The sequence below is a fragment of the Natator depressus genome, chromosome 20, assembly GCF_965152275.1.
Source record: "Natator depressus isolate rNatDep1 chromosome 20, rNatDep2.hap1, whole genome shotgun sequence".
NCBI lineage: Eukaryota > Metazoa > Chordata > Testudines > Cheloniidae > Natator > Natator depressus.
This window is the reverse complement of record NC_134253.1, coordinates 4,987,762-5,002,121: the sequence shown is the minus strand read 5'-3', so window position 1 is coordinate 5,002,121 and position 14,360 is coordinate 4,987,762. Positions and strand designations below refer to the sequence as shown.

Below are 14,360 nucleotides of genomic sequence, written 5' to 3'. Positions count from 1 at the left end.
TGTAAATAAGAACCAGGCCCTACAAAAGCCGGAATAACTCCACTGCAGCCCAGGGCCTTGCTCTGGATTTAGACTAGGGTCACTGAGAGCAGCATTTGCTCCCTTGCCTGACACGAGCCTTTCCGGCAGGAAGTGGGACAAGTCCGTCCACACAGACCTGTGTGGATTCCCCAGGGATCCCGGTCCTCTGAGACCCTCCGATTAGTTTGCATCTCTGCCCTCTAGGATACAGGCCAACAGCTGAATTAAGCAGGCACTGCTCCATTGACTTTGGTGGACTTGCACTTTTTTCTGCCAGGGGTGAACTTGGCCTTGAAGTCTGTGGAATGCCATGCCCCGGGGTGGCTCGTCAGCAGGAGGAAACAAACCTGGGGCCTCTGGATCATGAGACTCCATGGGCTGAGCTAAAAAGTCCATCGCTCTTAGCCAAGTCTGTAGCAGGCTCCTCAACCTGCACGGGGTGCTATCCCAGCCACCGCTCGAGGGAGAGCGCACACTGAATGGGGGTGGGTCAGACCTCGGGCCTGTTGGTTCCCAGTACTACAGCCACTGTGCTTTCTAGGTACATGCTTCTGCACAGCTGTAGCTCCATGCCTGTCCAGTGGAAGGTGCTTGGACTCCAGGTGAAGAAGTCGATGCACAGTGTACTTGTGTTGTGCTGTGCTTGAGCACAGAGGAACAGATGAGTTGTTTATAGGTAGAGACTCACCTGTAAGTCGCGGATGGTGAAGGGATCTTCATAAATATAAGCCGCGTCCGCTCCTGAAGCCAGGCCTGCCATGGTGGCCAGATAGCCGCAGTACCCTCCCATGGTCTCGATGATGAACACCCGCCTCTTGGTGCCGGCTGCAGATTGTTTGATACGGTCACAGGTCTGGGGAGGGAATAGGAACAAGATTTACTTAGAGCCGCTTAATAAAGGCGATCAAGGCTGGGGTGATGTGAATTAGCGTTAAAGAACTACTCTGGGGGTGTGGGGATGGGGCATGTCTGTGAAACACCCAGTGAAATCTTTCATCGGAAGCGAGGTAGAGAGACTTTCCCACTCATCCCAGACCAGGAAGGCTCCTGGAGGGGAAGGACTCTCACTTTAACAGCAGCGAGGCTGAAGTGTAGTTCTCTCTTAACTGCAGAATTCCACAATGCCTCAGATTCAGTGGGATCTTGTTCTGCCGTGGTGACTTTGAGAAGCTGGGCCAAGCAGGCAGTGGTAGCAGATAACAGGGCCCCTGGGGTGGGGGTGTCACGCTGAATATTAGGGGTGGATTGGCACCTTGCAATCCAGCCTGAGTTATAATGGTAGCGTGTGGCTGCAGTGCCCCAGGGACAGGGCAGGAAGTGAACTGAGACGGAGGGTAGCAGTTCAATCACTGCTTCACCATCTCTCCATGAGAGGGGAATTAGCTGCCAACCCTTTTCCTGGCATAGCTTACGTCTCCCTCCATGGGCACAGCTGCATTGACTGGCACATTGTGAGAGAGGGGCACTGCTTTGGCTCCAGCCACTCCCCACCCCTGCCCACCCGTCTGCAAAGCAAGGGGATTAGCAGCCCAAAGGCCACTCTCTTCTTTGCACAGTGTCTGGCAATCATGGTTATCCCATGCAGGGGAAATGGGCTCCTCATGAGCATACAACAAGGCTCATAACTGAGGCCTTAGAAAGATGCAGCTGTTATGGATCAACTCATGTTCATTTTATATTTTGCAGTGGCACTGAAAACGCTTTTTATAGAACACCACAAACAATGCTCGGAATTTTGACTGTAATCTAGCCTGGAGCTGGGCAGTGGATCAATCTAATGGATTCAGCCCTCAGAAGAGAAATATACAAATCAGGTCATTGCTAGAGTTTGTGTGGGCGGGGAGGGACTGAGGAGGAGAGAAAGGGAGAAACTTTTGAGGTTTTTTTCATGTTCAGTTGGAAATTTTGAGAAATTTTGTAAACTTGAAATTTCAATAAATAAATAAATTCAGCCTCCTCTATAATTTCCTCAACGTTTTTTCCTGATTTCCCCTCCCTGAGATTTTTAAGGCCAGAAGGAACCTTTGTGATCATCTAGTCTGACCTCCTGCATAAAACAGGCCAGAAAACCTCACCCAATAATTCCTGCATCAAGCCCATAACTTCTGCTTGACTTATAGCATACTTGAAGGGGATGTCTCCATCGCAGATGGGAGATGTAATTCCCAGCTCGGGCAGAAATACATGCGTTAGTTTGGCTCGAGATCCTAGGTATGTATTTGGCCAGCTAACCTGAACTGCCGCCCATGCGGCTGCAACCAACTGCTCTTTGACTGCGCTAGCTTGACTGAAGTATCACACCCCCAATTGCTGTGTAGATGTACTCAAAGCTTTCCAGGGATGGAGAATCCCCCATTTCCATTGGTAGGGAGAACAATCGAGATGGTCGGGGTCAGAATTCAAAACATTCCACCCTGCTCTGGTAACTAGAATGGCACTAAAACCATTGATCAACTCTTGAATGAAATAAGACAGGTGTCTCCAAAAGAGAAATATTTTTTCCTATGAAATTTCATTTAGTTAAGGTTGCTTTAATAAAAAATTTAAAAATAACCAAGGGTATTGCCTTAATACCTGGGAAATATACAGCCAAGGAATTGTGAAGTAATTTCCTTTCTACATAAAGAAATATTTCAATCTTTTTCAGCAATTCTACCTTTCGTTTTTACCTCATTACACTCTTCCTTTACTGACTCTAACTAATATCTTTCAATATATTTTCAACCTTTACTATGGACTTGTTGCTGATCTTTATATAACAAAGACGGTAAACTAATTCCTTTTGACACTTAGTAAGAACATAACATAAGCGGCGCCACCCCGCTTAGCCCATCCCCCGGTCGAGTTTTAGTCAGGGGTGTATAGTAAAGGCATGGACAGGTCACGGGCCGTGAATTTTTGTTTACTGCCCGTGACCTGTCCTTGAGTTTTACTAAAAATACCTGTGACTAGAACATAGCCTTATTTATCGTGATAGATTCAAGGAGCTCAAGCTCTTTAGCTCAACAAAGAAAAAGTTAAGGGGTGGCTTGATCACAGTCTGGTACCTAGATGGGGAACAAAAACTTGCAGATGGGCTCTTCAGTCTAGCAGACAAAGATCGAGCAAGATCCAGTGCCTGGAAGCTGAAGCTAGACAAAGTCAGAGTACAAATAGGCTCATATTTGTAAGTGTAATTAACCCCTGGAACAATTTACCAAGGGTCATGGCGAATTCTCCATCACTGGCAATTTTAAAATCAAGATTGGATGTTGTTTCTAAGAGATCTCTCTAGTTCAAACAGCAGGTACTTCAGGGAAGTTCTCTGGCCTGTGTTGTGCAGTAAGTCAGACGAGATGATCACAATGGTCCCTTATGGCTTTTGAATCTACAAATCATACTACTAGTGGACTGGGGGTTTCCATAGCAGGAAGAAGATTTCAAATGCTTTACCGTGGTAATAGTATTGAGGGCGGTGTCAGCTCCAATGCTGAAGTCAGAGCCGGGGACGTTGTTGGACACAGTGGCTGGAATAACACACACCGGGATGCAGAGTTCTTCGTATTTGCCACGGCCTTCCACGAGCTCTAAGCTCCCAGTGAAAGCCTACAGGATGCCGGGAAGAAAGGGAGAGCAGCACTGAAAAGCCCTGGGTTTGCTTCTGGCTGGGGCCACATTCTCCTCCAGGTGCAGGGAGGATAGTGACTGAGTTGGAAGCTTTTCCTAACACCCAGTAGTTTGGTAACATAATCCTGGCCCCGCTGAAGATGGGTGTTTTGCCATGGACTTCAATGGGGCCAGGATTTCCCTCGGTGCTGCATCTGGAAAATGGTCAGCATGAAGATTAATCCTATCGTACCCAGAATGAGACAGTTGGGTATTTATTATTTGTGTTATCATAGAGCCTGGAATCTCCAGTCATAGACCAGGTGGTAGGCATGGTACACAGAAAGGACAGGAAGGGTATTCTGCTGGATCTAGGGCCTTTTGGGGTGGGATCAAGATTGGTTCCATTTGATTCAGGGTCGGGTAGCAGTGGCTTTGTGGGATGCTCCCCCCCACCCCCAAAAGCCTGAAGAGGGCAATGTGTCCAGCAGGTGCCCAGCGTGTTGTTTTGCACAGAGGGGCAAAGAACGGACACCAGTGCCGTGCATCTACCATGAGAGCTTTGCTGAAGATCACCCAGTGTCCCATGCAAACACATTCTGGTCCTCTCGGAAATGGAGAGCACAGGAGCTTTATGATCCAACTCCAGCAATGCCACCCAGACACCTAGTGAGGGGACCAGCCATTCTAGGAAGCTGTAGGGAATGGAACCCTGACAGATCCCCTGAGCCTGGGGAAGGAAAAGGAGATGGGCCTGGAAGGGATCAGCCCACAGGTTGAGTTCCTTAATGCCCTGGTGACTGGAGCCCCACTCTAGATGAGACTCAGCACTCAGGCTGCATTGGGATGATCTGTGCTCCTGAGTCACCACGGGAGATTTCCAGCATTTTCAAGGCATTAACAGGCCTGGGAATGGTCAAGTTCCTCCAGTAATGACCTCCTATTCTCGGCGAGTATCTTTGCACCTGGCCAAGCAGCTGGCCTCACATCCCCCAGGATTCAGATCTCCTCTGGGGTGTTCCGTGGGTGGAGAAAGGGGGCTGGCCCCCTGCTACTCCACAGGCCGAAGGTTCTACGCCTGTAAAGACTCACGGCAGCCTGCCTGACTCACCTCAAAGCCCCCGATGATGATCAGCCCGTGAATGTTAAAATCGCTGATGGTTGTGCTGATTTCCTCCAAGTATTTCTTAGGCAGAGTCCTGTTGGAGGCAGAAATGCCACAAAAACCATCAGTGTACCCTCTTGGGCCTGTATAGTCCCTGGATGTGGCGAGCACTGCATCGGGGCGGGGGGGGGGGGGGAGATGGCACAAGAGGAATTTGCTGGGAGGACATAGGGAGGTGGGGCTCAATTTGCTGAATGCAAGGAAGAGGCTGGATCAGTTTGCAGAGCTCCAGACTAGTTAAGGGCTTAACAGACTTGCCATCTGATCATTGCAACGGTCGCTTCAGTTTTCTCCATCGAATGCACGTATGTGTGAGCAGGTCAATAGCCCCCCACCCCCAACACATCATTCATGGCATCCTGCTGTGTTTTAGAACAGGAATATTCTCTCCGTGCTCTGGATACCATCAAACAGCTCTCGCTTCCAGGCTGAGGCCAAGCGTGAGAAGCCACGGAAAGAGGAAAAGTAAAAAGCAACTGAAATGAGCGGCTCAGAATGGCAGGGCCATCTCGGCTTCTGCTTGCTACAGCATCGCCATGGAGACATGCGGGCCACGATCCTTCACTGCCCCAAGGGACAGCTGGTTGCAGCTCCCTGATCTCCAGTCACCTGGGGCTGGCAGAAGGTCATGCTGCTTGAGGGGCTAATTTAACTTCCGCCGCTGGTGTAAGCTTCATGGTGGAGAGAGCTCAGCTCCATCACTCACGCTAAGGATGCACCTGGGCAAATTCTCCAGTCTGTATCTCTGGCTGGTTTCAGTCTGTGCTGCACATGTCATTTATTTGTGTTACAGTAGCACCTAGGAACGGATCCTATTGTGCTAGGTGCTGTACAAACACAGAGCAAAGACAGTTTCTGCCCCAAAGAGCCTAAGTGATTTCTACGTACTTGGTGGCCCCTGAGACCTAATCTCCAGAGGTGCTGAGTGTCTGCAGGGAACGCTGATTTCACCTGGAGTTGCAGCAGGTGGTGTCACAAGTCTGAAAATCGGGACTGCAATGACGCTGATCAAAGCATGTGTTTGAGACCACTCTGGTAATAGTATCTTGAAGGACACAAAGGTAGCTAGCTAGAGGGAGAACGCTTTAGTGGGTTACCGTTTTGTTCCAAGTTTTGATCCACCAAGCCCAGTCCAGCCACCTACGCCTCCCCAGCCAATCTCTTCCACCTGGTGAAAAAGGAAGAGAAGAACGGAGTCACGAAGAGCTGGGCTATTTGATTTGCCAGTAATTTGCCAGTAACAATGGAGGGAACAATTTTCCAACATGAAAACAAGGTGGGGACAGTGGAAGTGACTCCCGATGGGAAATTGCACCTACTGAGCCCAAAGCACATCTTGAAATAACTATTCCCCGGTTTAGAGAGTAAGCAACTGATATTGGTGTGAAATTGTGGGTTTGATTCTCCAGTGCCCGGCATCTTGTGATGTCATTTACCCCAGTGCTTCATAGGCAATAGACAGTGAGGCTAGTCTGTCCAGAGCAGCTCTTACTGGACAGAACTTTCCTAAGCAATTTGAATCGCATCCTATGGGACTGCACCCGATGTCCCCCCGTATGTACAGAGTTAAACACCTTTCAGACACCTTCAGGAAGACACGTTCAAGATAGTTATGTATAGTACTCAGTACTGCATCTAACCAGAATCCACATCAGCGCGGACCTTCTTTGGGATATGCTTGTGTCTTCTGGAGACGGAAAGGCACCACTGGGCTGAGACACAGATACTGCCCACAGCAGCTTTTGATCCAGTGTTGCTGTCCACACTGCCTGGAAGCCCAATACTAAACCAGGAGCCTTTTCTCTTTCACCTTGATTGTTCACTCCATAACCCTGCTATGTCGAACATCACCTGAATAGGGCTGGAGCCTTATCGTAGGCTCTCCCGTTCAGTTTAGGATCCATAGCCTCCTTGGGCTTGCTCCAGCCTATCTCACAACCTTGTCCCTCTCTCCAGACCTCCACACCGCTAACACGACCCTTCTCCAGACACTCCTGCCATGTGTTGTGTAAGCGCCGCCTCTTCTGCAGCTGTCGCTCTCCGGAAAGGCCTCCCTATCTCATCAGACCCCTGTTACACCTCAGATTTCCCTCCTCTCCATGGCTCTGAATGTTCCTCTCCCACTTCCGCTAGTCAGGGCTCTTTACAGCGCATGGACACTCTGTCTGGAAGAAGGGTGCTGTAGAGCTGCCTTGTCCTAGATGGTACCTGTCCATGGGCGAGACCGTCAAACCCATCGTGCACAGCCAGCATCTTGTGCCCATGGATCAGCCCAATCCTGACGGCCGCCCTCACGGCTGCGTTCATCCCGGAGGCTGGAGCTCCAACGTTCATCACAGCCAGGTTATACCCGCTCTGCAGTGGGGGGGAGCAGGAGATGGCATTGAGAAAGAAACAAAGAAAACAGGAATGCTCCCCAAACTGTCAGGCCTGCTGAAATAAGTGGGGCAAGGTCCCAAAGCACCAGGACAGCAAGGCCCCATGGCAGTGGCACAGATGTACAGCTTTGGGCTGGCCCATAGTTCAGACTGGTAGCCTTGCATTGGCACAGCCACATGGCCCCACTGCACGCTGAGGGTCTAGACCAGTGGTGGGCAACCTGCAGCTTCAGGGTAATCTGATTGCAGGCTCCGAGACATTTTGCTGATGTTGACCATCCCCAGGCATGGCCCCCCACAGTTCCCATTGGCCAGGAATGGCGAACCGCAGCCAATAGGAGCTGCGGGAAGCGGCAGTCAGCACATCCCTGCGGCCCGCAGCTTCCCGCAGCTCCCATTGGCCAAGAATGGCGAACCGCGGCCACTGGGAGCTGTCGGGGGCTGTGCCTGCAGACGGTCAACGTCAGCAAAATGTCTCGCGGCCTGCAATCAGATTAACCTGATGGGACGCATGCAGCCTGCGGGCCGCAGGTTGCCCATCACTCGTCTAGACTTTCATTTTCAAAGGGGCCTGGGGCATTAGGAACCTAACTCCCATTGAAAACTAACAGGGCGGGTTGGATGCCTATCTCCCTTAGCCTTCTTTGAAAATCCCAGCCCTGATGCACACACAGCTGCGCAGACCGTAAAGAAAATGGACGAGGAGCCACCTCTCATTTGTTTCGTACCTTTGTAGAGGGCGGGCGCACGTGAGCCAGCAACTTGTAAACGTTCCAGTTATTCTGAAAGCTCCTGCAAGAAAGGAGGGGGAGTCAGATCTCAAGGCCAGAAGGGGCCATTCTGATCATCTAGTCTCACCTCTTGCATCACACAGACCGGAGAACCTCTCCCAGTAAGTCCTGCATCTAGCCCAGCTCTGGTGGTTGAGCTAGAATATTTTTTAGAAAGGGAGGTCCAGCATTGATTTAAAGACCCCAAGCAATGGAGAATCTACCATGTTCCTGGGAAAGTTGTTCCAATGGTTAATTCCCCTCCCTGTAAAAATGGGCACCTTTCTTTTGTGTAGTAGATAAGTATCTTCATGCTGTGGAGGAGGCTGTGAGCTTCGCCTACTTGTAAGTCTCCCAATTAAGCACCATTGGAGGAACGTTGGTTTCTTTTGAGTGCAATGTGGCTTAGTAGCTAGAGCACTGGACTGGGACTCAGGAGACTTGGGTGCTATTCCTGGCTCTGCCACTGGCCTGCTGTGTGACCTTGGGCAAGTCACGTCACTCCTCTGTGCCTCATTTTCCCACCTGTTTAATGGGGGTCATAATACTGACCTCCTTTGTAAAGCACTGTGAGATCTGCTAGTGAAAAGTGCTAGATAAGAGCTAGGGATTATTTATTTATTAATTATTATTATAGTATATTTAGAGCCACAATAGGTCCCTGATCCTTTAAATATCTTATTTTAAATAGCACATTCGCTCACCTTCCCCTCAAGTTTACAGCATCTTCAAATCGTCCCTCATTCATTGCTGTCGTGACATCTTTGGTCTGTGAAGAGGAAGCAGCAGGAAAAAGAAAAGATCTAAAGATGTGTCTCTAAAAATCGCATTTTGACTCGACTGCAATCCCAGATGGAAAACCATGTTAAGCACAAGCAGGTCTGGAGCAAGGCACTACGGGCCTGGGCTGTTCGTTCAGATCAGAATCTGTTTTCATTTAAAAATAGCATTCCTGGCTTTCGTGGATGCACAGAAAAGCTTGGAAATGTGACCTGAGAGTGACTGAGGCCTGCTGGAGTCTGCAAAGAGCCTGAAACAAGAGCTCCAAGAGGCGTGAACTGCTCCATTCATTTTAAATCTGATACCTCCTCTAGGAAGGGTGGGGCCATGCCACAGGGGTGGGAGGACATGTGCCTCAGACACTAGATTGCCTTAATTCATACCTGCTCTCCAGCAGTTCAGCCAGTCAACATCAGGAACACTACGATACCTAGAGAACATGGCCCCTGGTGATGTCTAGGTGGATGGCAAGTTGTGATCTCTGCTACTGATTGGCTAAGAACTGCCCATCTGTTTTAAAGCATCCATTTGTATTATTACCGTCCACCCTCTTGTTAGTCTCATCCACCAGTCTGTTAAACTGTAAACTCTTTGGGGCAGGGCTGTCATTTACCATATGTTCGTACAGCACCTAGCGCATTGGACATGGTTGGAGTGGAGAGAGGTAAATACTCACCACTTGGACACACTCCATGAGAGGCAGGCGGACAGCTTGATTCCCGGACAGGCTGACAACACATGCTGGGGTATCCGGAGTCCCTTCCAACAAGGCCATGACTGCTTCCACCCCCATTCTGCTTCCCTGAGACACACAGAAGGGGCTTTAATCCTTGATGAATCTATATTTCCTTGGACATCCATATCTCATGCTCCCACTTATACCCTCAATACAGATTCCCCCGAATCTTAGGAAGAACTTAAAAAATCACAGTGTAACACATGGATAAGTAGATCTCTTCCCCCAACCCTACCATTGGTGGCTAGTCTACATAGAAGATAACAGCCTACTACTGCTATCAGATAATGGAGCTACTCCTTTTGCTCTTTGGAGCTGGAGGTCACAGGTTCATTCCATACTGATGAATGGAGGGTGGTGGTCCTTTTTAGGTCTGGTCAAAAAAATTGCCATTGAAGCTGGGGGGGTTTTTTATGTAAAATCTGGTTTTCAGCTAAACTAGTTTTTTTGTAAAAAGTGTCTGCTTTCTAGGAAAATGTTGATTTTTCATTGAAAAAATTAAATGTCCGAAAACGGAAATATTTCAGTTCTAAAATGCAACCGTGGTCCCTCATGGGCGCTGTAGTTTGAGTGTCTTATTCCTCCATTCCCCTTTCTGGGCTGGGCTTTCCAACTGGCCTATATTTCCGATCATGCACCATGGCCATGAGACTGCCATGAGAGAGAGTCCAGAGGAGAGCAGCAGAAAAGATGCAGTTTAGAAAACCTGACCTCTGAGGAAAGGTTGAAAGAACTGGGCATGTTTAGTCAAGAGAAGAGTAGGCTGCATGGGGTCATGATAACAGCCTTAGAACATAACATAAGAACGGCCATAATGGGTCAGACCAGTCACCAATGGTCCATCGAGCCCAGTGTCCTGTCTTCTGACAGTGGTCAGTGCCAAGTGCTTCAGAAGGAACGAATAGAACAGGGCAATTATTGAGTTATCCATCCCATCACCCAGTCCCAGCTTCTGTCAGTCAAAGGTTTAGGGACACCCAGAGCATGGGATCGTGTCCCTGATCGTCTTGGCTAATAGCCATTGATGAACCTATCCTCCAGTAACTTATCTAATTCTTTTGTGAACCTAATTATACTACTGGCCTTCACAACATTCCTTGGCAATGAGTTCCACAGGTTGACTGTGCATTATGTGCAGGGGCGGTGGGTGAAGCTTCCCCTTGGGGAGGCTAGCATCCCTGCTCTGCCTCTTCCAGCTGAGGCCCTGCCCCTGCAGGCTGCTCTCAGCCTTCCCCCCTGTCCCCACAGTCCCCACACCCGTGGCCCTGGCCAGGACTGCAGTGGAGCTCTCAGCCCTGGCCAGAGCTCCAAGCCCGGAGCCCCTCCGCACCCCATCTGGAGGCCGCAGCCGCGGGGCTCTGAGCTTGGAGTCCCTCCCCCACCCCATCTGCTTGCAGCCCCCCCATGTCCCCCACTGTGCCTCTTTTCCCCGAGGCCCCGCCCCCCACTCCCTGCTTACCCACCCACCCCCGCCTCAGCCCCAAAACTGGAAAAGCTCTGTGCCCCTGCTGGAGCAAGAGCTCTTCCAGCCAAGGGGCCGGGGAGATTTTTCCACTGGGCCACAAATTGGCCAGGGCCAGTGTGAAACGCTGGTTAAACAGTGACACACTGGAACAGGTTCCCTAGGGAAGTTGTTTTTAAGACAAATCCCAGTCAGGGATGATCTAGGCTTAACCCTGCCTCAGTGCAGGGGGATGCACTGGATGACCTCTCGAGGTCCCTTCCAGCCCTGTGTTACCACGATTCCATGCTCTTCTCTGGAGTCCCCTGGCTCTGTCTTGAAGGAAGGTCACAATGGGGGTCATTAGGGTTTGTAAAAGGATCTGAAGGAGAAGCATGGAGGAGATAGCAAATGTTCATACCAGGATGCGGTCAAAGGCAGAGGGGGTCCCACCACGCTGCACGTGCCCGAGGATGGTAACTCTCGTGTCATAGCCAACACGTTTAACAACCAACTAAAGGGAAGCGAGAAAATGACAGAAGAGATTTGTCATAAATATAAAGGGAAGGGTAACCACCTTTCTGTATACAGTGCTTTAAAATCCCTCCTGGCCAGAGGCAAAACCCTTTCACCTGTAAAGAGTTAAGAAGCTAAGGTAACCTCGCTGGCACCTGACCCAAAATGACCAATGAGGGGACAAGATACTTTCAAATCTGGAGGGGGTGGGGAACAAAGAGTTCTGTCTGTCTGTGTGATGTTTTTTTCCGGGAACAGATCAGGAATGCAAGCCTTACCACTCCTATAAGGTTAGTAAGTAATCTAGCTAGAAAATGCGTTACATTTTCTTTTGTTTAGTGGCTTGTAAAATAAGCTGTGCTGGAGGGAATGTATATTCCTGTTTTTGTGTCTTTTTGTAACTTAAGGTTTTGCTTAGAAGGATTCTCTATCTTTTGAATCTGATTACCCTGTAAGGTATTTACCATCCTGATTTTACAGAGGTGATTCTTTTACCTTTTCTTTAATTAAAATTCTACTTTTAAGAACCTGATTGATTTTTCATTGTTCTTAAGATCCAAGGGTTTGGATCTGTGTTCACCTGTTGGTGAGGATTATTATCAAGCCTTCCCCAGGAAAGGGGGTGTAGGGCTTGGGGGGATATTTTGGGGGAAGACGTCTCCAAGTGGTCTCTTTCCCTGTTCTTTGTTTAACACGCTTGGTGGTGGCAACATACTGTTCAAGGACAAGGCAAAGTTTGTACCTTGGGGAAGTTTTTAACCTAAGCTGGTAAGAATAAGCTTAGGGGGTCTTTCATGCAGGTCCCCACATCTGTACCCTAGAATTCAAAGTGGGGAAGGAACCGTGACAAGATTCATCTTTATCTAAAGAGTCCAGACTGTGACATGAGTGAACATGCAACAGCAGAGACCACCGGAGACTAAGATCTGGGGGCCAGATCCTCAGCCTTCAAATGGAGCCGGGCCCGATTGACACCAGCAACTCAGCAACTGATGGCGGGTTTTAAAGCTTTCTGCTAGCAGAGCCCTGTCTTGCCCAGCCATAATGTCTGGCTAGCGGTGACCCTGCACAGCTGCTGGACAGCAAAGAGTACCAGCAAATCTTTAAGGCCTCCAGGCCCTCCAGATCTCATTCAGGCAGCCGAGTGGAAGGCTGCAGGCGCCTCATTCCGTTTGGGCATCTCAGGCAGCACCAAACGGGGATGCACTTTTGGGGCCACATCTGTAGCTGGGGTAAATTGCCAACACTCCGTCGAGCAATCCTGCTTTACACCATCCGAGGAGCTGAGCGTTCGTGTTAGTTTGAAAGCAGACAGATGCATTCTGGGAGATCACGAGAGCACATGAGAGACGTTCGAGGGGCCGAGCACAGAGCTGATCCCAGGCCCCACTCACGTTTTTGATGTCCTCCGAGGTGATGGGTTTGCCCTGCCTGTTGATGGCTCCTTCAGCCACAATAATGATGTTTAGTCTCGATCCCCGGCCTCTTGTCTGAAGGAAGGGAAAGGAGAAAGCAACCCATTGATGTAATGTGTAAAATTGCATCCTGTGGATTGGATTCACCCCCATGCAGGGGGACAGAATAGGGGCAGTGCACTGCTCCAGTCCCACTAACAGCCATGCATTGGGGATTGGTCCTGCTTTGAGCAGGGGGTTGGACTAGATGACCTCCTGAGGTCCCTTCCAACCCTGATATTCTATGATTCTATGAAGCAGGATCTAAGCAGAGCACTGGATGCTAGCGATGGCTGGCCGGGAAACCAGAAGTCCATTCTATGAACAGTTTTGAGCTGTCGACATTCTTGTTCCATGTCAGAATGACGCCAAGGTCCTGCCTGTTTTTTTGTGAACAGAGACTGATTCCCATGATCAGCATATGACAGCACACTGACCACTGTGGCCAATCGCCTAGTGGTTCGAGCACTCCCCGGGGATATGGAAGAGCCTCGTTCAAAACTCTGCTCTGCCAGATTCTGGCAGATCAGACCAGTGGGCTACTCAGGGGTGTCTCTCTCTCTCCAGAAAGCCCATCCTGGATGCGAGAAATGTTTTTTCACAAAATTCCTGACCAATTAGCCTTCCTGTCCCCGGGAACTCCTTCCAACAGGAGACCGGACCAAATGTAGAAAGGAAAGCATCGAGCTAAATATAGCTTCCGTTCGCATATGCCCCCCTGCCACTACCGCGGTATCTGAGCACTTCACAATCTTTAAGTGGATTTATGCTCACAATCCTCCTGTGAGGTGGAGCCATGCTAATATTCATGTGGGGAATTTCAAGCACAGAGAGACGAGGGCTCAGATGTTTCGGCATCTAATTCCCAGTGATGTCAGTGGGAGTTAGGCACCTAAATACCTCTGATGAGCTGGGCCTACGTGACTTGCCAAATGTCAAACAGGAAGCAGTGGCAGAGCAGAGACTTGAACTCCAGGATCTGACCAGTGCCCTAACCGCTAGACCACTGGCCTTCTCAGAGCCTGACTCTTGAGCGTCCTAGTTTTAAGGCATCCCAATCTGGGATCAAGTCTGTGCAAAGCAGGAGTCGCCTACAAGAAGTTTGGCTGGGGTTACCTCAATTAGCCTCCTGCACAAGTGTTCCTCCCAGTCATCCTCAGGCGGAGATTCTGGAATGAAAACCCAGTCGGCACCACAAGCCAGGGCTGTTATGAGAGCTAGGTAGCTAAGGCGAAAGAAAAGGATGAAGGTTAGAAAGCCAGGGGCATGCTGCGAGTTTTAAAGTTCATGCCTCGTGCTTAGCAAGTGGAGATGCTGCTGTTGATGGCCAGGGCTGGAGGGAGACACTCTGGAAATAACTGCTTGGTGGTTTCAAATTTGCATGCAAAAATAAGCTATTCCATGCAGTTCTGTTCGATGCCCTGGGGCACCCCAGAGCTCCCTGGCGCTCTGTTTCTCTTCTGAACTAACTTTGATGAAATTTCAAACCTCCTGAAGTTTTGGGGGACAATCAG

General features: G+C 49.7%; 1 protein-coding gene across 2 annotated transcripts in view; it reads right to left on the bottom strand.

Moving 5' to 3' along the window:
* Positions 1-14,360, bottom strand: part of PFKM (phosphofructokinase, muscle) — a 50,314-nt gene that overhangs the window by 7,549 nt on the left and 28,405 nt on the right. The window contains exons 8-18 of one of the 2 annotated variants that reach the window (XM_074935753.1): positions 13,963-14,071; positions 12,787-12,882; positions 11,298-11,390; positions 9,376-9,501; positions 8,624-8,688; positions 7,878-7,941; positions 6,980-7,126; positions 5,869-5,939; positions 4,718-4,805; positions 3,454-3,606; positions 710-874 (exon numbers count right to left, since the gene is read on the bottom strand). In XM_074935753.1, coding sequence (XP_074791854.1) covers positions 710-874; positions 3,454-3,606; positions 4,718-4,805; positions 5,869-5,939; positions 6,980-7,126; positions 7,878-7,941; positions 8,624-8,688; positions 9,376-9,501; positions 11,298-11,390; positions 12,787-12,882; positions 13,963-14,071 — 1,177 coding nt within the window. The remainder of the gene's footprint in view (positions 1-709; positions 875-3,453; positions 3,607-4,717; positions 4,806-5,868; positions 5,940-6,979; positions 7,127-7,877; positions 7,942-8,623; positions 8,689-9,375; positions 9,502-11,297; positions 11,391-12,786; positions 12,883-13,962; positions 14,072-14,360) is intronic. The other variant, XM_074935755.1, reaches the window with a different exon arrangement.